Source organism: Hyperoodon ampullatus (genome assembly GCF_949752795.1).
Source record: "Hyperoodon ampullatus genome assembly, chromosome: 8".
NCBI lineage: Eukaryota > Metazoa > Chordata > Mammalia > Artiodactyla > Ziphiidae > Hyperoodon > Hyperoodon ampullatus.
The window spans coordinates 45,337,974-45,362,933 of record NC_136921.1 but is presented as its reverse complement, the minus strand read 5'-3'; the positions used below and the strand labels follow the sequence as shown (position 1 = coordinate 45,362,933).

Here is a 24,960-nt window from a genome sequence, read left to right as displayed (position 1 = left end):
CTTTTCCTGCCATCCTTAATGTAGGCAGTATAACTTAGTGGTTGAGTGCATGCAGTTCAAATGTCCTGGGTTCACCTCCTGGCTCTACTACACAGTTACTATGTGACCTTGGGCTAGTCATTTCTCTAACTCCCAGTTTCCTTATATGAAATGGTAATATCAACACATCTATCCTAAGATTATCTTAATCCACATTCCAGCACAGCATCTGACACATAGTAAGTGTTCAGTAAATGTTAACTATTATTAGTATCATCGACATAATCCTTTTTCCCAATTGGCTCATTCCCAATCATTTACAAACATGTTCTAGTATCTTCCAAAGGAAATCTCACTTAATTCCACAGTCCCAGCTTCTACCCTATTTCTGTTTCAAGAAGAAAGCATTGTGAACACAGTCTTCAATTCTTCACATCCCATTTACTCACTTCCCCTCCAGCTTACCACACTGCAACTTCTGCCTCAACACACCCCTGAGATGGCTTGCCAAAGTCACCTGTAACTTCAGTATTGCCAAACGCAAAGCATGCCTTCATCCTCGTCTGCTAGAGGCTGTGGCAGTGTTCCCTCCTCCTTGACACACTCCTCTCCTGCTTTCATGACACCACGCTCTCCTGGTTCTCCCACCTCTGTCCATTTTCTCTTCCACTGCTCATTCTCCTATATGATCTTATCCACTCTAAACTCAACACATCAGTGCCTGAGTGATCAGTTCTGTTAAAAATAAGATCCTGTCCCTCCTCTGCTCAAAAAACATCCAGTGCCTTCCCATTTTACTCAGAACAAAAGCCAAAGTCTTATAAAGACCTCCACGGCCATGTATGCTCTGCACAGCCCTTCCCTACGCTGTCCGCTCTGACCTCCTTTCTCTCTCACTCACCGACCACCCCTGCCCCACTCCATCAGCCAGGCCCCCCTGCAGTTCCTAGAACAGAAAGGCCACCCCTCACCTCAGAGCTCTGTACGTCAGGGGCCCTCCAGATAGGTGCATGGCTCACTCCCACACTTCTTTCAGGTTTTCACTCAAAGAACATCATCTCAGTGAGGTCTTCTCTGGTCTTCGTATCTACAAGTTCAACTCCTATCCCCCTGTATTCCATACCCTCCTTCCCGATTTACTTGTGCTCCTTAGCACCTGTAATAATATACTACATACATATTTTACAAATTTATCTGTTTATAGTCTATCTCCCCCACTATAAAGTAAGTTCCAGGAGGGCAGGGATGTCTCTGTTTTGCTTACCTATGTATTAGTGCCTAGCACATGGTAAGCACTCTTATTTGTTAAGTAAATAAATAAACCTCCAAAGTGTTCTTTTACTTGGCGTAATGTCTCTCAGACTTAAATCTCTAACCCACACCTCTAAGCTCCAGCTCCTAAATGTGTTCTTTACTTCATATCCATCAAGGCCTATCAATTCTATCTCCTACATTTGTCTGAAATCCATTTACTTCTCTCCACTGCCACTCTAGTCTACGCCACTACTATTCTGCACCTGGATTACCGCAGTAAACTCATGTCTGATCTCTACATCCACTCTGAATCCCCTCCCCAACCCCATGATCATTCAGTAGCAATAATTACCTTCCTAAAACCAAATCACCCCCTGCTGAAACCCAGGAGGCTTTCAACATTCCCATTTCTCACCCTTCAGGTCACTGATGAGCTGACATCTCAAAGATGTCTTCCTGGACCTACTTATTTAAAGGTTTCCCTTTGCTTCCCCCATTCCCTCTTGTCCTCACATCATTCTATCACCAACCCTGTAGGTTTTCCTCTGGAGCACTTACCACAATTTGTAATTCTTTTACTTATTTTGTTTACTTGTTCTTTATAGTCTCAGGAGGCTATAAATCCCATGAGAACAAGGACATACAACAGCATAATACTTAGCACAGTGCCTGGCACATAGCTAAACATATTTGCTGAGAGAATGAAGGAAGGAGGGACTCAATCAATCCAGGCAGTACCCTAAATGTACAGTGAAAAACGGACTGGGTGAAGTGTACCGGGTAGGGGTCAGGAGCGTGACCATCTGGTTTCACACGCCATGTCTCTGCCACTTAACAGCTGCACCACCTTAGGCAGGTTACTTTTCTATGCCACTGTTTCCTCATCTGTAAAGTGGAAGCAATAATAGTTCCTGCCTTCTACAGATAGTGTAATATTTAACTGAGAGAATGCACGTAAAGTGCCTAGCATAGTACCTACTCATAATAAACAGAAGACCTCAGCTGACATTTACATCCTATCGAGTGACCTCAATATATGACTAATAAAGCTTAATTTATGGTTGGATGAACTATTTTGAATATCTTCACTATTTCAGGACATCAAAGACCGTTAGGTATGTCTGCTTTCTAGTTAGTAAACATAATATTTCCTTTAGGCCATGAGCGTATTAATCTAAGGGTCCTCTACACATAACACAAAAGAGATAATTCTGCTTTAAAAGAGTTTATCTGGGGACTCCCCTGGTGGTCCACCGGGTAAGACTCTGCGCTCCCAATGCAGGGGGCCTGTGTCTGATCCCTAGTGAGGGAACTAGATCCCACGTGCATGCTGCAACTGAAGAGTCTGCATGCCACAACTGAGAGTCCACATGCTGCAACTAATAAGTCTGCATGCCGCAACTAAAAGATCCCACATGCCACAACAAAGACCCGGCACAGCCTAAATAAATTAATTAATTAAAAAAAAATTTTTTTAAGAGTTTATCTGGGGGGGCTTCCCTGGTGGCACAGTGGTTGAGAGTCCGCCTGCTGATGCAGGGGACGGGGGTTCGTGCCCTGGTCCAGAAGGATCCCACGTGCCGCGGAGCGGCTGGGCCCGTGAGCCATGGCTGCTGAGCCTGCGCGTCCGGAGCCTGTGCTCCGCAACAGGAGAGGCCACAGCAGTGACAGGCCCGCGTACCGCAAAAAAAAAAAAAAAAAAGGGTTTATCTGGAAGAATAAATCACTATGACTCTGAAATATTTCATGAACTCAATAATATTCTATGTGATTATTGCCTATTTTAAGTGTATCTATAATGGTATTTTCAATGCTAATCTATTAATTAAAACATATAATAGACTAATAACCTCCCTTTGTGCATTTAGATTTAGAGAATTTATGCTTCTTGCCCAAGGTCAGAGACTATGCCTGAAAAATGGTTAAAATTTCTATTCTGAATTTCACTTGAGGTTAGAGTCCTTCTTACAATTACATGCAAAGGTAACGGCTGTTTCATAAAGGCTTATTAACAATCTGTGACCAATATTCCCACGTGCCTTAAGCTAACTGGTCTGTTGTATTTTCATAGAGTAGATTTATAGATAGTTTCCATTTTCTTGTTTATAAATTTTCTATATTTTATATGTTCTACAATGAACATATATGACTTTCATAACTAGAAAATGACAATACTTTAAAGAAAAATTCTTACCATACAAGCTTGACTCAGCCGATATTCCATAGTTAATACTTCCGGCAAGGTCTTGGAAGACCCCTCCATGAGTTGCCTTAGTGTGATCTTTAGGGATGTTGGAGACATTTTATTAATTACCTATTAGAGAAAAAATTTACTAGTTTTAGCCCAATAGTTCCTTTACTGCTTATAATAAACTAGCTGAGTTTTGATATAATCATATTAAAATTTGCTCCTTAACAATACTTTCATACAACAAAGTCCCATAAAAATAAAATTATGCCTTAGCCTAATCCTGCCAAAGCACCAAACAAAAATTTCTAATCCAGTACAACAAAACAGATCATTCTACAAGTGGAATAAATCCTATACCCATAACTGAAGTAATAAAGTACATCTACATTTTGTAGCCTGCCTGACATAAATTATCATCTCGACTGTGTAATAAGCAAGCAGTGATTATGCCTAAATAAAATACACATCTCACAAAGCACTAATGTATCAGAGGACAGACATTTCACTTTATAATATAAAGAAAGTGAAAGAGCAGAAATACAGTAGCTCTTCCTTCCCACTTTGTAACTCTAGAAAAGTGTCTTAACTGAACTATAGTCTTCAGGTAAAAATAAATCCACTTACCTTGGAAGTAAAGAGAGAGACAATAATTCAAGGTATTGTGACGTGGTCTTCTCTAGTACTTAAATATTTGATAAAATAAGAAATATAGGCCTGACTCCTTGGCTACAATGCTACGCCACTTCCTTCTGAATTTAAAGATGCTATTACTGATATTCCAATACACGTGTATGGCTGTGAATACAACAGCTGCTGCAGGAGGTCCCATTACATGCGTATAAATCTGAGGCTTGCCCTTTCCTTTTTTTTTTTTTTTTTTTTCCCCTTTCCTTTATAATTGCAATATATAGTTTTCAGGCATGTTGTTGAGCGACTGTCTCAAAGGCATGAATTTCACTTTTTGAGTTCAAAGAACTCCCCACATCAAGATTCCAGGTTCTTTGTATCATCCTCAAATCGGGCAACAGATTCAGAGAACAGACTGAGTGGGTAGGGCAATATCTTATCAAGCAGTTGCCAGAGCTTAAATAGATGACTACTGTACAGGAAAAGTTGAGGGAAGATTAGTACCCTACCTACAGCCACAATGCTGAAGAGAAGATGAGAAGGAGAGAGAAACAATTAAGTCTTTTATGAATCGAGTTCATATTCGCAGGAACTCATGCTTCTGCCCTCAGTGCTGTATGGACATGATCCCATTCAATGCCCCATGTTCTCACCCTTCTGGTTGCAGGCCACAAGGATGATGGCACCCTGCAGCAGTCCGCATACTGTACTGGGGGCCCATCTTTTCCATAGGCAAGTAGGTAATGGGTCCATTTTATTGCCAAACCCAGTAGTTTTCTCTGGTCAGAGCAATGCTCATGTTATCACAATGAAGATCTAGAAGAACTTCATTCACAATGCTAAAAGGTGTACTTAAGGGAGGGACACAGCTACCTTCTATCTTTTCTAGTCTGCAAAAACAATGAAGCTACAATTCCCTTTCCAACAGGGCTGCGGTGTGCAAGCTCACAATTATGTACCTCACTCAGGACTATTGTCAGGATTAACTGCCTATGTCCTCAATTCTTAGTTTGGTACTTTATGTGCCATCTAGACACAAAACTCTGTCTCTCGCTATACTTCCTCACCTGGCTACCAATTAATTTCATAAGAAAGGCCACTTAAGGTCCCCAGTTGTCTGTGCTTGTGCCATATACACAAACTAGAAAAAAAAATGGGAAGAAAATTTCATTTAAAAAGCTCCATTGGTTCAGACATTTCATGAAATATTAAAAGATGTTTTCATAAGACAGATATAATAGAAGAAGAAACTGTAGTCTCCAACCACTCAATATGCTGGCACTTCAGCACAGAGGCTAAGGTTTTGGACGCTAGAGTGAGACGGCTCTGAGGTGGAATCTCAGCTCCACTACCTCCTACATGATTGACCTTAGCTTCCTCATTTGTGAAATGAAGATAATAAATATTACCCACCTCATAAATAGCATGGCAATACAGGATAGTGCAATGTGTCAGAAAGCAAGCAAATCAGAGAAGGGAAGGAACATTTATTGAGCACATTTTCCTTAGCTCTCAGGTAAGTATGTTCACACATATGCACATTTTACAAATGAGGAAACCAGACTCATGAATTTGTCCAAGGTCACACAGAGCAGGAATCCAAACCTAAGCCAGCCAGCTCCAAAGCCTGCCTCCTCATACTATATGAGGCTATAAAAGTAGTCAAGAAGGTCAAAGGCTGAATAAACGTCAAAAAGAACAAAGATGGAGGAGATGACATTGTGTCAGGTGAAGAGGTGAATAAAAAGTTGTTTGTGGGCTTCCCTGGTGGCGCAGTGGTTGAGAGTCCGCCTGCCGATGCAGGGGACGCGGGTTCGTGCCCCGGTCCGGGAGGATCCCACGTGCCGCGGAGCGGCTGGGCCGGTGAGCCATGGCCAGTGAGCCTGCGCGTCCGGAGCCTGTGCTCCGCAGCGGGAGAGGCCGCAACAGTGAGAGGCCCGTGTACCGCAAAAAAAAAAAAAAAAAAAAAAAAAACTTGTTTGTGGGGACTTCCCTGGTGGCGCAGTGGTTAAGAATCTTCCTGCCAATGCAGGGGAGATGGGTTCGAGCCCTGGTCCAGGAAGATCCCACATGCTGCGGAGCAACTAAGCCCGTGCGCCACAACTGCTGAGCCTGCACTCTAGAGCCCGCGAGCCACAACTACTGAAGCCCACAAGCCACAACTACTGAAGCCCACGAGCCACAACTACTGAAGCCCACGCGCCTAGAGCCCATGCTCCGCAACAGGAGAAGCCACTGCAACAAAGAGGAGCCCCCGCTCTCAGCAACTAGAGAAAGCCCGCGCAGCAGCGAAGACCCAATGCAGCCAAAAATAAATAAATAAATAATAAATAAATTTCTTTATTTAAAGAAAAACTTGTTTGTGTAATTTCAATGGCAAAGAGGAAGACAAAGTCAGGAGAGTAGCTTGAGGGAAAACAGAGTCAAGGGAAGGCTTTTTTGTAAGGGTAGGAAAGCTTTCAAAATGATAGAAGAAAATATGCCACTAACTCAAGAAGGTAAAATTGAAGATACTGAAAGAGGGAGATGGCTGATGCAATTAGTTCCTAGAGTAGGCAGAAAAGGATGAAATAAGACCACAGATGGGGATGTTTCCCTTGACAAGGAAGTGGGACATATTAGAGCAGTGGTCCCCAACCCTTTTGGCACCAGGGACTGGTTTCGTGGAAGACAATTTTTCCACGACGGGGTGGGGGGGATGTTCAGGTGGTAACGCCAGGGATGGGGGGTGATGGAAGGTGGCAGATGAAGCTTCGCTGGCTCGCCCGCCGCTCACCTCCTGCTGTGCGGTTCCTAACAGGCCGAGGACTGGTACCAGTCTGCGGCCCAGGGCTTTGGGACCCCCGTGTTAGAGGAATCAAAGAAGGGATGATGGAAGAGCATTAAAGGAGCTAACACAGCTTCATTCATGATAAAGGGAACACAGACTGTTTTGGAAATTTTGATAATGATTAGGACCTTGGATCTTCAGCTAAGCCAGAAATGTGTATGGATACAACCCTGCGCCCACCCATACAACTAACTGAATGGACACATTTCTGCGTATTAGAGGAACACTGGTCAGTGTTCTAACCAATTTATCTGACCCTTTAAAGATTAGCTGTCTCCTGTATATCAAATAGCCAACTTCTTTTTTCCTTTATTTTTATCAAATGATTCACATTCTCATCTCAATTCAACAATATTACTGAGCATTTGTTATGCATTAGACACTTCAGGGGAGACAATAATCAACAGCACACGGTCCTTGCACTCAAAGCATTATGAGCACTATAATCACTGCCTTCTGGGTAAGAATCCTAGGAACGCTTCTTTTGGTTAAGTTTTATTTAGTAAGTCCTACGAAATTTACCACAAAAGGAAAACTCAGGATAATGCCTCTGACCCTCTCCTCAGGAGTCTACCAGAACACTCAATAATATATAGTCTGACATGAATTATCAAGAGAAAAACAGTATTCAACAAGCCTACTGATTACAATTAGAAAATTTCTACCAAGTAGGACTCAGAGTTGACTCAAGGGCTATAACAACTATTTCTCTGATTCACTAACTGATCTTAGAAAATGATCTCTGGAGTTCTTTCCTTTATAAAAAAGTATATCATGTATAACATTATTTAAAAGTCTAGGCTCTGCCAGTTTTAATCTTACCCGTTGCGGAGCACAGGTTCCGGATGCGCAGGCTCAGTGGACATGGCTCACGGGCCCAGCTGCTCTGTGGCATGTGGGATCTTCCCAGACCGGGGCACGAACCTGTGTCCCCTGCATTGGCAGGTGGACTCTCAACCACTGCACCACTAGGGAAGCCCCATTTTACTTTTTAAAAATGCATTAAAAAATAGAGCTGATACTGACTTACATTACATACAGGATAAAGACAATGAACAGGAAATGAAAGCTTAAGAAGTTAATTAAAGGCAACAAATTAGCTTATTCTTCATCTAACTCAAAAGAATACATAAAGGTATAGGAAAAATACAAATGGGTGTAATTTTGCTCTCCTCTGAAAAATGGCTACAGCATATTTCCAATCTATTAATATATTATGAGATGAACTTTCTAATCATTCCATTAAAAAACCAAATTCACTACTTGTAAAAACTTTCATTGAACCGTTAAAAATGCCATCAAGATAAAAGTTTAAATAAGCCACAGACAGGGCTTCCCTGGTGGCGCAGTGGTTGAGAGTCCGCCTGCCGATGCAGGGGACGTGGGTTCGTGCCCTGGTCCAGGAAGATCCCACATGCCGCGGAGCGGCTGGGCCCGTGAGCCATGGTCGCTGAGCCTGTGCGTCTGGAGCCTGTGCTCCGCAACGGGAGAGGCCACAACAGTGAGAGGCCCGCGTACCGCAAAAAAAAAAATAAATAAATAAAATAAGCCACAGACAGTAACCACTTAAGAAGTGTTCAATGTACATTATAGAGGTCAGAGGAGAAGGATAAATCATTTGCTCATATTATACTATAGAAAATTATTTAATTTGAATAGCTGATACTTTAAAATACTTGCAAGGCACAAGAGAAATAAATCAGGGCAAAACAGGTCAAAACAAATTATTTGAAAGCATACAGAAAACATTTTGAGTAGAAACAATGTTTTCTACGAGGGCAAATGACACTTAGAAAATAAAAAACTAAGGAATACTATAATTAGAAACACTTTATATAGTTGGATTTTTAACTTAAGAAAAATCTAAAATAGTATATCCAATCACTTTTTTAAAAGGCCATAAGAACATAAACATAGTTAAAACAACAGATCTCAAAACCCCAAAATAACAAACTCCTGTTCTACATTATAGTTGGTTAATGTAAAGAGTTTGTAATGAAATCTCTCATTTATGAACCGTTATGGATCTGCCCCAAATCTTCAGGAAACCTTCTCCAAATTTTGAACAGAAAATTTCTGTTCAATAAATGCCACGATTACGATAGAAAAAAGGCAAGTAACAGGAGGAAGATATATGTAGTACCTGTACTGGATAAAGGACTTAATTAGCAGAAGATAGAAATAATTCCTACAAATTAACAGTAATAATAAAAAAGATTCAATAGGCACTTCGCAAGGAAGGATACCACAGCCAATAAAGGTATGAATTGATGCTCAACCCCATTAGTCATCATGGATGCAAATTAAAACCACTATGCAATGCTATTTTACCTACACCAGAATGACGAATATGAAAAAGACAAATAATATCAAGTGTTGGTGAGAATGTAGAGCAACTTAGTATCCAATGTAAATTGGTACAACCATATTGGAAAACTTTTTGACAGTAACTACTAAGATAAATGTACATGCTTTAAATTAAACAGAGGCCATCTAACTGAGGTGCCCTTAATGCTTTAGTAGACTGTAAGCAAACCAAAATCTAAGCCTGTAATGCCTCAAGGTTAAAAATCGAAACCTAAGGACAGCCGATCATAAATAGCCAAAGCCTTTCCCAACTAAAGCAACTGCTTAAGCTACAGCCAATCAATATTTCCTTGCTTTGCTTCCACCTCCTCTGCATAAAAGGCTTCCCCTAAGCTCATATCAGTACAGTTTTTCTTACCACTTCTGCTTTGGTGCTGCCTGATTTAGATCAATTTTTGCTCAAAAAAACTATCAAAATTCTTAATATGCTTTAGTGTATCTTTTAACAACATGTGATGACTTTGTAGTACTACTCCTGGGTATATACCGAAATGCATATCTTTGTTAACAAAAGACACAGACAAAATTGTTCATAGCAGCATTATTTCTAACAGTAAAAACCTACAAACAACCCCAAATGTCCACGAACAGTAGAAATAAATAAATAAAATGTGATATATCACACAATGGAAACTTAAAGCAATGAAAACAAACCACTGCTACATACAACACTGGTGAACCTCACAAATACAATGCTGAGAAAAAGACAGAAAACTATATGATTTTATATATAACTCAAAAACAAAATCTATGGTGTTAAAAATCAGTATATAGTTAGCCTAGGGAGAGGTAGTGACTGGGATGGGACTCAATAAGACATATCGAGTGCCTAATTTATTCTGGGTGTTCATTATGTTTATGTTGTAAAAATTTTTCAGCTATACATTATAACTTTCCTGTACTTCAAAAAAAATGAATTCTTAAAATACATACACACTCAGAAAAAATTCACTGAATTCAAGCTCTTTAGTTTAACATAAGGCTCCTCACAGTCTGGTTCCAATCATCTTTTTGGCCGTATTTTCTGACACTTTACTCCTTGTTCCCAGCTCTGAATTCTCCTAACATTTGTCCTTTGAGTATGTGCTTTGTTCTGTCTGATATACCCTTTGCCACTTGACAACTCATTCCCATCTTTTATTCTCTGCTCAGAGGTCTCCTCTATGAAGCCTTTAAGACTCCTTCCACCATTTTCTGGACACCCACAATAATTTGTGCAAGACTCTAGCTTAGTAGCACTTACCGTATTTTGTTTATGTGTCTATTCCACTGGATTGTGAACTCCCTCTGAGAACAGGTACTGAATTTTCATTTTTGAAACTCAGTGGCAGCACAGCATCTTACCCATTCATTCATCATACCTACCATGTGAAATGCTCTGTGACAGGTGTCTGGAAATACAGGAGTAAGCAAGCTTCTCAGCAGCTTATAGTCTGCTATAGATGGCACTCAATAAAGCAAAAAGACAGGAGCAGTAGAGAGAAAAGGACACATAATAGGGACAGGGACAAGCAGGTAGAGGTCTTTATGGAATAACACTGTCATTTCTATGGTGTTCAACACTGCCACTAAATATGTGAAGCTTTGTTGTGCTGTTTTAAGGCTTAAAAGGGAAATATTTCTTAGCATTTGTCCTTGGGATTGAATAAAATTAAGTAGAAGGTAGAATTTAAGCCACAGTAAATCACATCATCTGTTATTTTAAAACCAAGCAGCATAAGCCCCTGCTATATCCTGTCTGTTAAACAGGTCTTTGATTTTTTTAACTAGTTTATATCAACTGTAGTTAAGAGTTATGTTTTGCTATGAATTGTGAATATTTTTCTAAATAATCATCTTATACATTATGTACTTATATCTATAAATCTTTTCCAGAAATGTTCAGATTGACCAAAAAAACAATAGAAACACAAAATACCTAAACAAGTTGGTCTACTTCACCGAATACTGCAGCTTCACACACATATTTTTGTTTTTAAATATTTTTTCACCATTCTGGAGGGTCATATTGTTTTAAAGAAATGGGCACTAATATTTCTTTCCTCTCATAAAAGGCTTAGAACCAGTCCAAGAAGAGTGTTTTTTGCAACCTTAAGATTTTTCCGGTAATTTCTTAAAAGCATTAACAATCAAAAAAAAAAGAAAAGACAGTATCTAAAGATGCAGGTACTCCTGTTTGATGATATCCTAAATGCTCATGATAGCACTTAAGGGTCACTAAGCTCCATCAGTGGACTGGAAACTGTTTTCTCTTCCTGTCTACATAAATTGATGCATTTTCCCCTTAAGGTATATTGTACTCTTTCCCAAAGGAACAATGCATCCATCAACACTGCCATTCAGTTACTCTTATTAATAGCAATTAACTGCACAGTGTAATAGGTACCTTCAGCAAATATAATGCCCACTTCTATAGGTCAAACTGTTTTTTAAACATAATTTGGCATATCATTTTATTTTTTAAATAATTAGCTTTACTGAGATGTAATTTACATATGATAAAATTCACTCATTTTAAGTGCATAGGTCCATAAATTTTGATAGATGTATACAGTTGTACAACTACCCCACAATCAAGATATAGAACATTTCCATCACCCCAAAGAGTTCTACTTCCCTCAGTTCTATCCCCAGGCAGCTGATTTGTTTTCTGGGCCTACAGGTTTTTGCCTTTTCCAGAATTTCATAAAAATAAAATCACACAGTAGGTAGTCCTTGTGTCTGCCTTCTTTCATTTGGCATAATGCTTCTGAGATTCATCCAAGCTGTTTAATGTATCAGCTCATCCCTTCTTATAGTTGAGTATAATATTCTACTGTATGAATATATCACAATCTGTTTACTCATTCAATACTTAATAGGGATTGGATTGTTTCCAGTTTGGGGCTATTATAAAGTATACTATGGACATGTGAGTACAAGCACCCGTGTGGACAAAAGTTTACATTTTTCTTGGGTAAATCCCTAGAAGTGGGATTGTTGGATCTTACAGTAAGTGTACATTTAACTTTATAAGAAACTGCCAAACTGCTCTCCTGCCAGCAATATGCAAGTTGTAAGTGCTCCACATCTTTACCAACATTTGGTGTTGGTACTGTCAACCTTTTAAATCTTAGCCACTCTAATGGATGCACAGCAACATCTCACTGTGGTTTTAATTTGCCTTTTCCTAAAGATTAAAGATCTTGAGCATTTTTTCATGTGCTTCCTGGCCATTCATGTATCTTCTTTGGTGACATGTCCAGATTTCCCATTTTTAGTTGTGCTGTTTACATTCTTATATTGTATATGTGGTGGATTAAAGTCCTGTTATCAGATACATGTTTTACAAATACTTCCTCCCAATCTGTTGCTTCCTCATTTTTCTGATAGTGTCTTTCAAAGAGGAAAAGTGTTTTATTATAATAAAGATTTATCAATTTTTTTCTTCTGCAGTTCAGGTTTTTGCATTAAAAAGAAAATCTTAGCTAGCCCAAGGTTACCAAGATTTTCTCCTATGTTTTCCTTTAGAGTGGTATAGTTTTAGTGCTTACATTTAAGTTCATAATACATTTTGTATCGCATATAGTGTGAAGGAGCTCAAAGCATGTCACCCCAAGATAACGCCATGTTGTCATATTGATTATTTTGAGTTAAAGGCACCTGGGAAACAATAGGTGTAAGAAGGGCACTCTGACCCTGCTTTTCTTCCTGAAAGCAGGAGATGCAACCCCCATGTGAAAGGTACCCTCCCTGTGCCAGGAGGAAGGAAGACATTCTGATCACCAGAGGTAGGGAATTTGGGGCCAAGAAATCTGTACAAACGAACCTTCTTGAATTAACCCTTATCTTCCCAGTTACTTCTTCACCGTTTACTACTCCTAGCCAGAAGTTATTTGCCTTGTCAATTCTTCACAAATTTATTGTTTCTTTGTCTAAAAGGTATACAAGCTTCCTGCTCTGGTCATTCCTCAGGTCCTCATTCTCTTGTACAGACACCCATGTACACGTAAAAATTTAATAAAGTCTGTACACTCTTCTCCTGTTAATCTGTCTATGTCAGTTTGATTCTTAGGCCCAGCGAGAGGATCTAAGAGGATAGAGAATTTTTTCCTCCCCTACAAGGGCAAGGTAAGAGTCAAAAACTTTTTTTTTTCCTTGCATATGGATATCCAATTGTTCCAGAACCATTTGTTGAAAAGACTATCTTTTCCCCACTGAATTACCTTGGGAGTTCAGAGCGAGTATTACTCTAGTATTAATTTACGCCCACTACTAAAATGTAAGTCTTCTGGCTGATGGGAACATGAACACTTCCCAGACCTGTGTGAGACTTGCTAACTGTTCAGACTGTTGCTTTCCTGTGACTCTGTCCCTGATCTTGTGGAGTTCTACCCATAACACGTACAGATCAACATTCTGGAAACTCCTGCAGGAAGAAAGCTGAGTCAATCTTAGGGCTCTCTTGTTTGTTTCCCTTCTCTCAGGAATCACGTGCTGCCTGCATTGTCCAATGTCTACAAATACTTGTTTCATACGTTTTGTCCAGTTTTCTAGTTGTTTACAGCAGAACAATTCCTGTAGCAATTTTCTTGAATATCAGTCACTTTATTTTTAAATAGTACAGTATACAGGTAATTCTCAAAGCTTACAGAAAGATTAATAATCTTTTAAGTTTAATTTCTCATTTTAATACTTTGCTGCTCCTCTTTCTTAAAATCTAAGCCCTGGTTATCTTTCTTAGTTTTCCTATTTTTCCTCCAATTTTTCAGTGCATGAATTCTTTATAGAGGCCTGTCATATTCTTGTATGTAAACTTCTTCAAGTAAAAACTGAGTTTCATTTACTCTTCATGAAATGAGCATTTTAAAATTAAAAAAATAAATAAATCTCACATTAGTGATTAGAAAGAAGAAATCCCAAAAAATCTAGTAAAAGTTTTCTAGTACTGGAAAAGGAAAGTATACGCCCTCTCTCTAAGCCTTTAACACAGCAGGATATCCTACAGCAATAGCAAGAAAACACCTAAAAGACAAGTCAAAAGCAACACTGGTTTCCCTGGCCATTTGCTCAGGACCACCTTCCTGGACACTAATTTGACTCACTGCTCTCTGCTCTTGTTTCTCTGCCTCTCTTGGCCGTGGACTTCATTCCCCAGCCCTCCTAAGGACTGGTGACCCATTTAAATTCCTTCCTTGGATTAGTATCCTTGCCGAGAGTTGAGGCAAGGGAGGTCATCTCAACCGCTTCTAGCCATGATTCCTTTGATTACTGACATCACTTGTAATTCTGGAAAAGAAATACTTCTCTCATTGGCCCTGAAGAACCTTCTTTACTTTGGCAAGCTTGCTAGTCTCACTACCAGAAAAGGGAGATTGAAACAGGAGAGCACTTCCTACAAGTCAACAACAACAACAACAACAAAACTCAATTAAAAAATGAGCAAAGAACTTAAACATATCTCCAAAGAAAATATAAATGGCCAATCAGCATATGAAACGATGTTTAATATCACCAACCATTAGGGAAATGAAAATTAAAACCACAATGAGGGAATTCCCTGGTGGTCCAGTGGTTAGGACTCCACACTTTCACTGCCAAGGGCACGGGTTCAATCTCTGGTAAGAGAACTAAGATCCCGCAAGCCGTGTGGCGTGGCCAAAAAACAAAAACAAAAAAAACCCACAATGAGCTATCACTCCCCCAGCCCTTAGGATGGCTATTTAAAAAAAAAAAAAAAAAAGACAGAAAATAACAAGTGTTGGCAAGGATGCAGAAAAACTGGAACCTCTGTGCACTGCTGTCAGTGGGAACATAAAATGGTGCATCTGCTATGGAAAAGAGTGTGGAAGTCCTCAACACCTTAAAAATAGAATTACCATGTGATGCAGCAATTCCACTTCTGAGTATGTATTCAAATAATTAAAAGCAGATATTTGTAAACCCATGTTCATAGCAGCGATATTAACAAGACCTAAAAGGTAGAAGCAACCCAAATGCCCATCAACAGATGGATGGATAAATAAAATGTGGCATAAACATACAATGGAGTATTATTGAGCCTTAAAAAAGGAATGAAATTCTGGTACCTGCTACAACATGGGTGAAACCTGAAATGTCATGGTTAAGTGAAATAAGCTAGTCACAATAGGAAAAATGCTGTATGATTCCAACTATGCAAGCTGTCCATTGTAGTCAAATCCACAGAAAAGGAAAGCAGAATGGTGGTTGCCAGAGACTGGGAGCAGAAGGAAATGGGGAGTTACTGTTTAATGCGTATAAAGTTTCAGTTATGCAAGTTGAAAATATTCTGGAGATTGATTGCACAACAACGTGAATATACTTAACAATACTGAACTATACACTTTAAAATGGTTCGGATGTTAAGTTTTACGTTACATGTATTTGACCACAACTACACACACACACACACACACACACACACACACACACACACACGAATACCGCAATGGGAGTCTTTGGTTAAGGTTTCTCTAATATAAGCTACCCATCAGGGCATTTAAATATCCCATTAGCTTACATGGATTGCTTGGCACCATGAACAACCTACACCAAAAGAGTGATTAAAAGGAGATTTGATGAATTCCAACCCACAGCATTATTTAAAAAAAGAAAAAAGGGGCTTCCCTGGTGGCGCAGTGGTTGAGAGTCCACCTGCCGATGCAGGGGACACGGGTTCATGCCCTGGTCCAGGAGGATCCCACATGCCGCAGAGCAGCTGGGCCCATGAGCCATGGCCGCTGAGCCGCGCGTCCGGAGCCTGTGCTCCGCAACAGGAGAGGCCACAACAGTGAGAGGCCCGCATACCGCAAAAAAAAAAAAAAAGAAAAAAAGAAAAAAAAAAGTGTATTGGAACTTAGGAGGAAAATCTAAGAAAGGACATTAGAAGCCATAAAATAAGGTACTACGAAAATTCCATCAGTTGTAAAGATGGAACTTCTTTACCACTTCCCCATATTTTTCAGTTTTTTTAGCCCGTATGTTATCCTATAGTGACTGGCAGTTAAAACTCTAAAGAAAGGATTAAATAAAAACTGTATGTTTTTATTTAATGATAAGCAAGTATGTTGAAAAGATTATGTCCTGGGCTTCCCTGGTGGCACAGTGGTTGAGAGTCTGCCTGCTAATGCAAGGGGACACGGGTTCGAGCCCTGGTCTGGGAGGATCCCACATGCTGCGGAGCAGCTAGGCCCGTGAGCCACAACTACTGAGCCTGCGCATCTGGAGCCTGTGCTCCGCAACAAGAGAGGCCACGATAGTGAGAGGCCCGCGCACCGCGATGAAGAGTGGCCCCCGCTTGCCACAACTAGAGAAAGCCCTCGCACAGAAACGAAGACCCAACACGGCAATAATAAATAAATTAATAAACTCCTACCCCCAACATCTTCTTTAAAAAAAAAAAAAAAAAAAGATTATGTCCTTCCCAACGGACAATCCTAGAGAGAAAGGAACCCCTAAGACATGGAGTAGATGGTTGCAACTTCAAACATCAATACAGACCAGATCACTGGGACCTGCAGAAGGAAGACAGGAATCCCTGAAGAGTCCACAGGGTCAGGAGCAATCCTTGAGGTTTACTGACACAAGTGTTAGAAGCTTCTGTAAAAGTTGCTCAAACATGTGATCTGCAAACCTGTCACTGAAGCACTAACAACTGTCTTCTCCCTCAGGGTTGTTTCTTGGTGTGTGTTTCTGGCTGACATAATTAAAAGAAGCCCTGTTTCTAAGTCTCTGTCAGGGAAGCCTCAGTGGGAATTTCTGATCCCCACATCATGTCACTCCCAGCAGATACTAATACTGTGGAGCCACATTCATTCAACAGAGCAGGTCAACTGAATAAAAATGAAAATCGGTCCTTCCAGCGAGGGTGCTTATGCTGATCCTAGCTCTGATGGGTGGCTTGCCAAGTACCCTCTTCTGAATGCAGAATAAACATATCGCCAGAGAAATGGGAGGAAAACTGGAAGACCATCTGAGTCCTATCCCTCAGTTTTGGGGTAGGCCAGTGGTTTTAAAATAATATGGTTAGTTGCTTATCTGTACTGCTTTTATACTATTCAATATATAGCCTATGAGGTAATGTGCTGCATGACTATTTTCAAATGAAATTGCTAAGTGCATAATTAACCCTATTGCTGAAAAAACAAACAAACAGGAATGCTGGTTTCTATATTGCTCTGAAAACAAGAGAACCAACTTTCAAGTCAGAATCCTTGAAATATAAAATGGTTATCTACATTTATGCAAACATTCCTGAAAGCTGTTAACAGTAACATTACTTTGTGAGTTAGGGAAATATATGGCTCGTCTACTTACTCTAATTTATGTCTGTCCTTGAAAGTTAATAGAATTCCAATACTAAATAAGATCCTAAGAGACAAATTAATATTCCCTTAAGAATGAGGAAATGTTTTCATCTTCACAGGTAAGATTTAATTTAAATTTTTTGTCAGTAAGTTACCTGACAACTGAAATGCTATAACTATACCTGTAAATTGAAAAATACTATCAGATAAAGAGAAACCACCTTTTCTTTCTAGTAAAAGGAAACATACACAAGTTTCACAGTCACATGATAGTTCCATGAATGTCAGTATCCAATATGCACTCATTTACACAAAAACAGCTTTTCTTCTGCTGTTACCAGTTGAGTCATGTTGAAGAAAGATCAAAGCGTACCTAACACTGAGAAATACTGCTTAGGACTTGGCTATGGCTGTAGATGGAGCCTCTTGTTAGTTTAGAAAGGATCACTTTCTTATTAAACCTACTGCTAAAAAGACCATATACTGATGTGTTGCACATTAAATAGAACTTACAGACTAATGTCACAACTGCAATGTATTATAAGGTGACTGTTCTCCACTGATCCAACCCTTCTAATAAAAACATCCCTGAACATTTCTCCCTCAAGACAAGGAGGACTACTGCAGATGAAGCATGCTTATGAAGTCCTTCTCTGTTATAGTCAAAAGACCTAAAAACAGCTTAGCTTTGTTATCAATATCCAGCAGGTAGACAAGGCATTTGGGTTTAGGTAAAGGTTTTGTGGAACTACTTTCTGGAGCTCAACTGAGTTCAGAAAAAAAACTGTGCAGTGGGCTATGTCACCATCATGGAGCTCTGGCCCCCCTCAGAGGCTTCCCTATCACAAGAATTCACCACTCTCATGGCGGAAACAATCTATACATTACCTTCAACTGCTCTAGGGCAAAAGATGAACCATCTTGCTGTAAATTTTCAATAATCTGTTCCACAGTATTGGCTGAGAACCAACTATGAAAAAAAGGGAAACATAAGATTTCAACAATGTGTAAGCGATTTCTTCTTTCCATGATAGCAATGAGTCTAAACACAGGCTTCCCCTAAACCCTATTTCAATAATGAAAAAATTTCCAACCTATATTACAGGATGATGAAACAGAACATTGTTTCTCTGGGTATTTGCAGTCTACCTTCACTAATGAGAAATAAAGCCTACATTTTCTCTTCTGCTTTCTTGCATCTATCATATATAAGTAAATGATGTCTTAACTGTCAAAAACTGATACTTCTAAAACGTAATGATAGTTGCCTTATTTTCCAACAGTTTTCCTCCTCTTGTGTTTAAGTCAGTCTGTCAGTCTCTCAAATCATTGCACAAAACCTTTTGCTGATCAGCTTGATTAGACATTCAGAGAAGATGACTTTACAATGATAAAACATAAGTTAATTCAATTGTTATTTTCTAGACTCTCTTCCCCATTAAAGAAATGTTTTGCACTAAAATGAACCAGCATGACAGATAACTTACATATAATGAGTTTACTTCCCCCTGAAGGAGTGGGCAGGAAGCTACTTTCAAAGGTAACTAAAAAAAACATTGCGTTATCTGATCTCAGAATTTGGTGCATTATCAAACACAGCACAATTACAGTTAGTAAATTAATTTTAATATAGTCTTTCCAAAGGAACAGATATAACTGACACCTCTCTTTAAGTACCTGTTTATTTTGTCCATGTGTTCCTCAAGTATAAAAGACTTGTCTTGATCAATCTTGGACTGTTTGAAAATAAAAATCTTTAATTAATTTGAAGCAACTCAAATCTTAAAAATTCTTAAAATTTTCACCATATTTAATGATATATTTTGTGCCAGATTGCAACTTTCACTCAAATTACATCCAGTCTCATAAATAACTACTACCATATGTTCAAAATTCAGACACTATGTATTACTCCAGACTAGCTCTTTAAACTATCAACAGCAAAAAATGTTCTTGTATTTTTATTTGTATGCCATTATATATGATTATGTTATCATTAAAGTGTGTCAGTGAATTTAAGGATTTCAAGGGACCTGAGAAGTCATCCTGCCCCAATTTCTGTCTGATATAGAAATCCCTACCACATCCCCAATATCCCTGCAGCACTGACCTCCAAGGGAAAAAAAACACTACCTCAGAAAAGAACTCATAAGTGCTTGAACAACTATAATTAGAATTAAAAAAAAAATTTTTTTTGAACCAAAAATCAGCCCTCTCGTGTTTATAGTTCTAGTTAATCCCCCTTGAGTTAATCTTTTCTCACACAGTGCAGTTTTTTTTTTTTTGTTGTTTTTTTTGCTGTACGCGGGCCTCTCACTGTTGTGGCCTCTCCCGTTGCAGAGCACAGGCTCCGGACGCGCAGGCTCAGCGGCCATGGCTCACGGGCCCAGCCGCTCCGCGGCATGTGGGATCTTCCCGGACCGGGGCACGAACCCGCGTCCCCTGCATCGGCAGGCGGACTCCCAACCACTGCGCCACCAGGGAAGCCCCACACAGTGCAGTTTTGAGTCCCCTCACAATCCAGGTCCTTCTTATGTACAAATTCCAGTTTATCAAGGTCATTCTTAAAGTGTGGTACATGTACCTTAGCTGCAGATGTGGCTGAATCATAGCAAAGTACAACAAGGTTCCGCATACCCTTGTTTTGGATACAATGCTTTAAATAACAGGACTAACTCTAGGTTAGTTTTGGGGCAGTCCTGTTATGCTGTGATTTACACTGGGCAGTTAGAACTTTTTTTTAAAACTGGTGCCATTGTAGGCTACATTTCTCCCATCCTGTACTTATGAATTTGGTACCTTGGACTGAAATACAATTATCTCTACTGTGATACTGTGATTTAAAATAAAAAATATGTATTTGATCTTTGTCCATATATTTGGCCTTTTGTTCCAGGCTCACAGCTCCCAAAAACCCATGAAAATCCCTAAGTAGATCACCTTTTGTTATAATATTTGGTCTTTTGTCTTCGGTTCCTGAAATAAAGGTGAAATGGCTGTCTTTTGTTATTCACAATAAGCCCCTTTCAATCACACCTTTGTTTATGTTACTGAGGTGACTATAGGAAAGCCCTAAGGATAGGGGCTGGTTGCCAGGGAAACCAACCTAGGGAAGTTGCAGTGCCATACTCCACTATATAATCCCACACCTCCCCCGTCTCCACCTCCAGTGAAGGGAAAAGGGCTGGAGATTGAGTTCGATCACCAATGTCAATGATTTAATCAATCATGCCTATATAATGAAGCTGTCATAAAAACTCCAAAGGATGGGGTTTGGAGAGTTTCTAGGTTGATGAGCATGCAGGGAGAGTGAGTGGTTCACCCCAACTTCATGGGGACAGAAGCTCCTGGGCTTGAGGCCCCTCTGGACCTCACCCTATGTATCTCTTCATCAAGCTGTGCATTCATATCCTTCAAAATAAACCAATAAATGTTAAGTGTTTCCCTGAGATCTGTGAGTCATTCTAGCAAATTATCAAACCCAAGGAGGGGGTCATGAGAACCCCAATTTATTGCCAGTCAGTGAGAAGTACAGGTGACAACCTGGGATTTGTGACTGGTGTGTAAAGTAGGGTCCATCTTGTGGGACTGGGCCCGTTAAGTTGTGGGATCTGATGTGAACTTCAGGTAGACAGTGTCAGCATTGAAAGGAATCATAAGACACCCAGCTTGTGTCGTGGAGAATTGCCTGATGTGTGGAAAACCAACATGTCTGGAGTCAGGAGTGTTGTGAATGTGGTAGTAGTGAGAAGGAAAGGAAAACACATGGAGGGTTTCCCCACACATCTATCAAATTTCACATTTTCACTATTAAACAGATCACTCTGAACTTGAAGTGTTTTTTCTTTTTTCACAAACATGTTTACCTAATTTAACTTAGTTTTTTAGTTTCAAATCAGTCTGATCAAAACACCATCAACATTCTCATCCAAATCACTGAGGAAAACACTGACTAAGAGAAGGCCAAGACGGCTTCACTTACAGCCTAATACCCAAACATTTAACAGAACTCCTTGGGAAGGCGCTTCAACCCCCCACACGCTATAATCCATCCCACGTTTACCCAATTTGACAATGTAAGAGACTGTCAGATGCTTTGACAAAATATGATGAAATGCTCACATGCTCTGTATTCATATTCATATACTAACTATTCAGGGCCCATGAATCTGTACTCATGTTCTTCAGTTCTGGGTAAGTTGGTGGGGGGGTACCATTTCTCTAAATATTTCCTCTCCTTTGTTACAAATTCCTAACAGGTTTGGACCTCCTGGAATAATACTTAATTTTCTTTTCTCTCCATTTTCCACCTTATTATCCTCTTAGAGTCTTCCTCATCCATCAATTTTAATCTAATCTGTTGTGAGGTTTTCCCCCATTTCGCTGTCAATTTTAAATTTCTTTTTATTCTTTAACTATTTCTCTTTGTAACATCTGTTCTTATTTCACAGATGAAATATTTTCCTCTTATGTGAAGATAAAAAAAAACCAAACCTATAATTGTTAGGGTTCCTTCTTCTTGCATTGCCTACTTCCTTCAAGTACATTTTTTATTTTAGCCAATCTCCAGTTTTTAATGCCTGGCAATTCTTGTTATTCTACGTGAAGCACTAAAATTAGGAAGCTTTGTGTGTAATGTCAGTTGCGGTTATGGGACTGTCAATTGTCTGATGCATTATGAGGTGATCAGGCCTGGATGTTTTTTTCATTAGAGGGGTGCTTGAATGTCAATAGCTACAGGTTTTCTTTTGCTTCTAATGAACTGCTTGGGAGTGGGATGGTGCTACTGACTAAATGTTTGTGTCCCCACAAAATTCATGTTGAAATCTTAATCCCAATGTGATAGTATCTGAGGGTGAGGCCTTTGGGAGGTAATTAAGTCAAAAGGATGGAGCCCTCAGGATGGGATTAGCGCCCTTATAAGCAGAGACCTGAGAGAGCTCACTTTCTCTCTCTGCTGTGTGAGGATACAGCAGGAAGGCATTCATCTGCAAAACAGGAAGAGGTCCCTCACCAGGAACCTAATAGGCTGGCACCTTGATCTTGGACCTTCCAGCCTCCAGAACCGTGAGAAATTTCTGTTGTTTAAGCCACCAAGTCTACGGTATTTTTGTTATGGCTGCCCAAACTTAGATAGATGATACGTAAGAGTTCTGGAAACCAACTAGGAAAAGAGGCCAGAATTCTTCCCATTTAATATGTTCTGCCTCTTTTCAGTAGAGCACCTCACCTATCCCTGCCCTTAGCCAGCGAGGCCTGTCAGAGGGAGCTGGTTCCCTACAAAGAGTCTACAGAAAGAACTGGCTTACTTCTTATTGGCTTCCCCCACTGAGTTCAGTGTTCTCAGGTCTAAAGTAGTTGCCCTCATCATTCTACTTTCAAGCTTCCAAAATCCTGACATCTCATGCCTGCCACTGTCTCCTTTTCTGTTCTGTTTCTCTTTGTGGATTCCTGCCTTTCTTATTCCTTTACTACAATTTTAGTGGGGTTTCAGGAGGGAGCATATATGGCATCTATCATGTTTAACTAGAAGTCATGTAGCATTTTTATAGATTCTTGGCTCTTAAAAGAGAATTGAAGTTAGACAACAAAAGGAATTAAAAGAAAACACTGCAATGTATGTTATTATTATATTTCGATATAGACCAGAGTTTCACTTTAGCAGCTCCACAAATAGCATCAACACTGAACTTCCATTACACAAATGTCACAGTGTGTTGTAAAAAGCCCTTGCAAGGGCCAATCACAAGGCTATGCACTGAAATTCACCAGCAATGAGAAAACAAGCTGTGCAGTTGCATGTAAAGAAGTCATCTTCTCAGATGGCCATCCTAATGACTGTGAAGCACTGATACTCCCAACAAGCTTTAAAGTAAATAAATCCCAGTACATTTATTTATATCCACAAACTATAATATTCACCAACTGCTTATTTTTCAGTCACTTCCCTTTCCCCATGAATTAAAATCTGCAGTTAGAATACTGACAAGATTACCTTTGCATGGTAAGTTTCTAAGACATCTGCGATATTTTCTCTTGAAGGAGATTTCAGGGCTAACAAATCTTCTTCTAACATGCCCAACTACAGCGGGGGGAAAAAGGAAAACATTTAAAACACCACAGCAACACAGAATTTTTTTTCTTTAGAAATCTTATATTCTTTTTAAAAATCCTTGTCTTAAAATTATGATGCTCTCCCTTCAGCTGAGTCAATGAAGGCAATTTTCACTGAAGTTGAAGGCACACACATTCCCACAAAGTAAATGCTGCCTTGCAAGGAATGGATAAAGACGAAAGAAACTGAAGAGGAGAAATAGAGACATTCATCTTTGTTTCCCTCTAGCTATTGAGCACTTGAAACGTAGTGTTGCAACTAAAGATCCCAATTATAAATTTTATTTTAATTAATTTTAATGAAAATTGCCACATGTGACTAATGGCTACTATAGTCAATGCACAGGTCTATAATATAGCCACACTTAACTCTTGTATGGCTATTAACATAACTGACACCATCTTGGGCCCATACAGTTCCTCCTGTCCTTCCACTGACCCTACCCAGGACTGTACTGTGTGGTAAATCACTTCTCTGTCATCAAGGGCTTTGTATCAATAGTTAATAGACATCGGCTAATAATCATTAGGACCAAGTGGCCTCCATGCTCTGTTAGTCCCCAAACAATGATGAAGACTCTCACTGATGTATGTATTCCCAGTGCCCAAGAGACGAGTTACCCATTCATAAATCCCAATTTAGGAATGCATGTCCTGTTTCCAAGCACACATCCCCAAACCCGAAGGTCAACTATAAAACTATCCCAGTGGCCCCTCAGCAGTGCAGAGTGCAGTTGTGAATGCTGCCAGATCACTGTCTGCCCAATGCCACCCTGAGCATAAGTTACCCTCTAACAAATTGATCCACTGATTATATGGAGCCGCCTGCCTCATTTTTTGGTCTCAAGATACCTTCTCAGTTCGGTGGGTACTTTTCGTTCCCTCTGTCCTCCAACAGCTTTCCCCCTATATCCCTCATATACCTCTTCCTACACTCAGCCAAATGGACTTTTTACTGTTTCTAAAACACAGCTAATGCTTTCCTACCCCTATGGGGCTTGCTCATTAAAGTCTCCTCTATCCAGAAAAACTTCTGACAATACTTATCTTAAGGCCCAGCTGAACTGCAACCTCTATGAGAAAACTTCCAGTCCTTTCTTATGAGTAAGCTCTTCCTTCAATGGATTCAATCCATTGAATCCTTTCTTTGTATTCTGTTTGTACACTTACCATACTTTACTCTGTCAGATGATACAGATGGTTTTTAATCTTTTGTACCCACCTCTAGCCCCATTCCCAATGTGTATTATTCATTTCTGTTATCCACTACAGGCCCTGTAAATGGTAGGCTA

At 39.7% G+C, this 24,960-nt stretch overlaps 1 protein-coding gene across 1 annotated transcript in view; it reads right to left on the bottom strand.

The window, feature by feature from the left end:
- HIBCH (3-hydroxyisobutyryl-CoA hydrolase) overlaps positions 1-24,960 on the bottom strand; it is a gene marked incomplete at its 5' end in the record, with an annotated part of 91,902 nt that overhangs the window by 4,104 nt on the left and 62,838 nt on the right. Inside the window, 4 exons of the mRNA XM_079709893.1 lie at positions 3,428-3,547; positions 18,443-18,524; positions 19,232-19,290; positions 23,550-23,636. Of these exons, the coding sequence (XP_079566019.1) occupies positions 3,428-3,547; positions 18,443-18,524; positions 19,232-19,290; positions 23,550-23,636 (348 nt within the window). The remainder of the gene's footprint in view (positions 1-3,427; positions 3,548-18,442; positions 18,525-19,231; positions 19,291-23,549; positions 23,637-24,960) is intronic.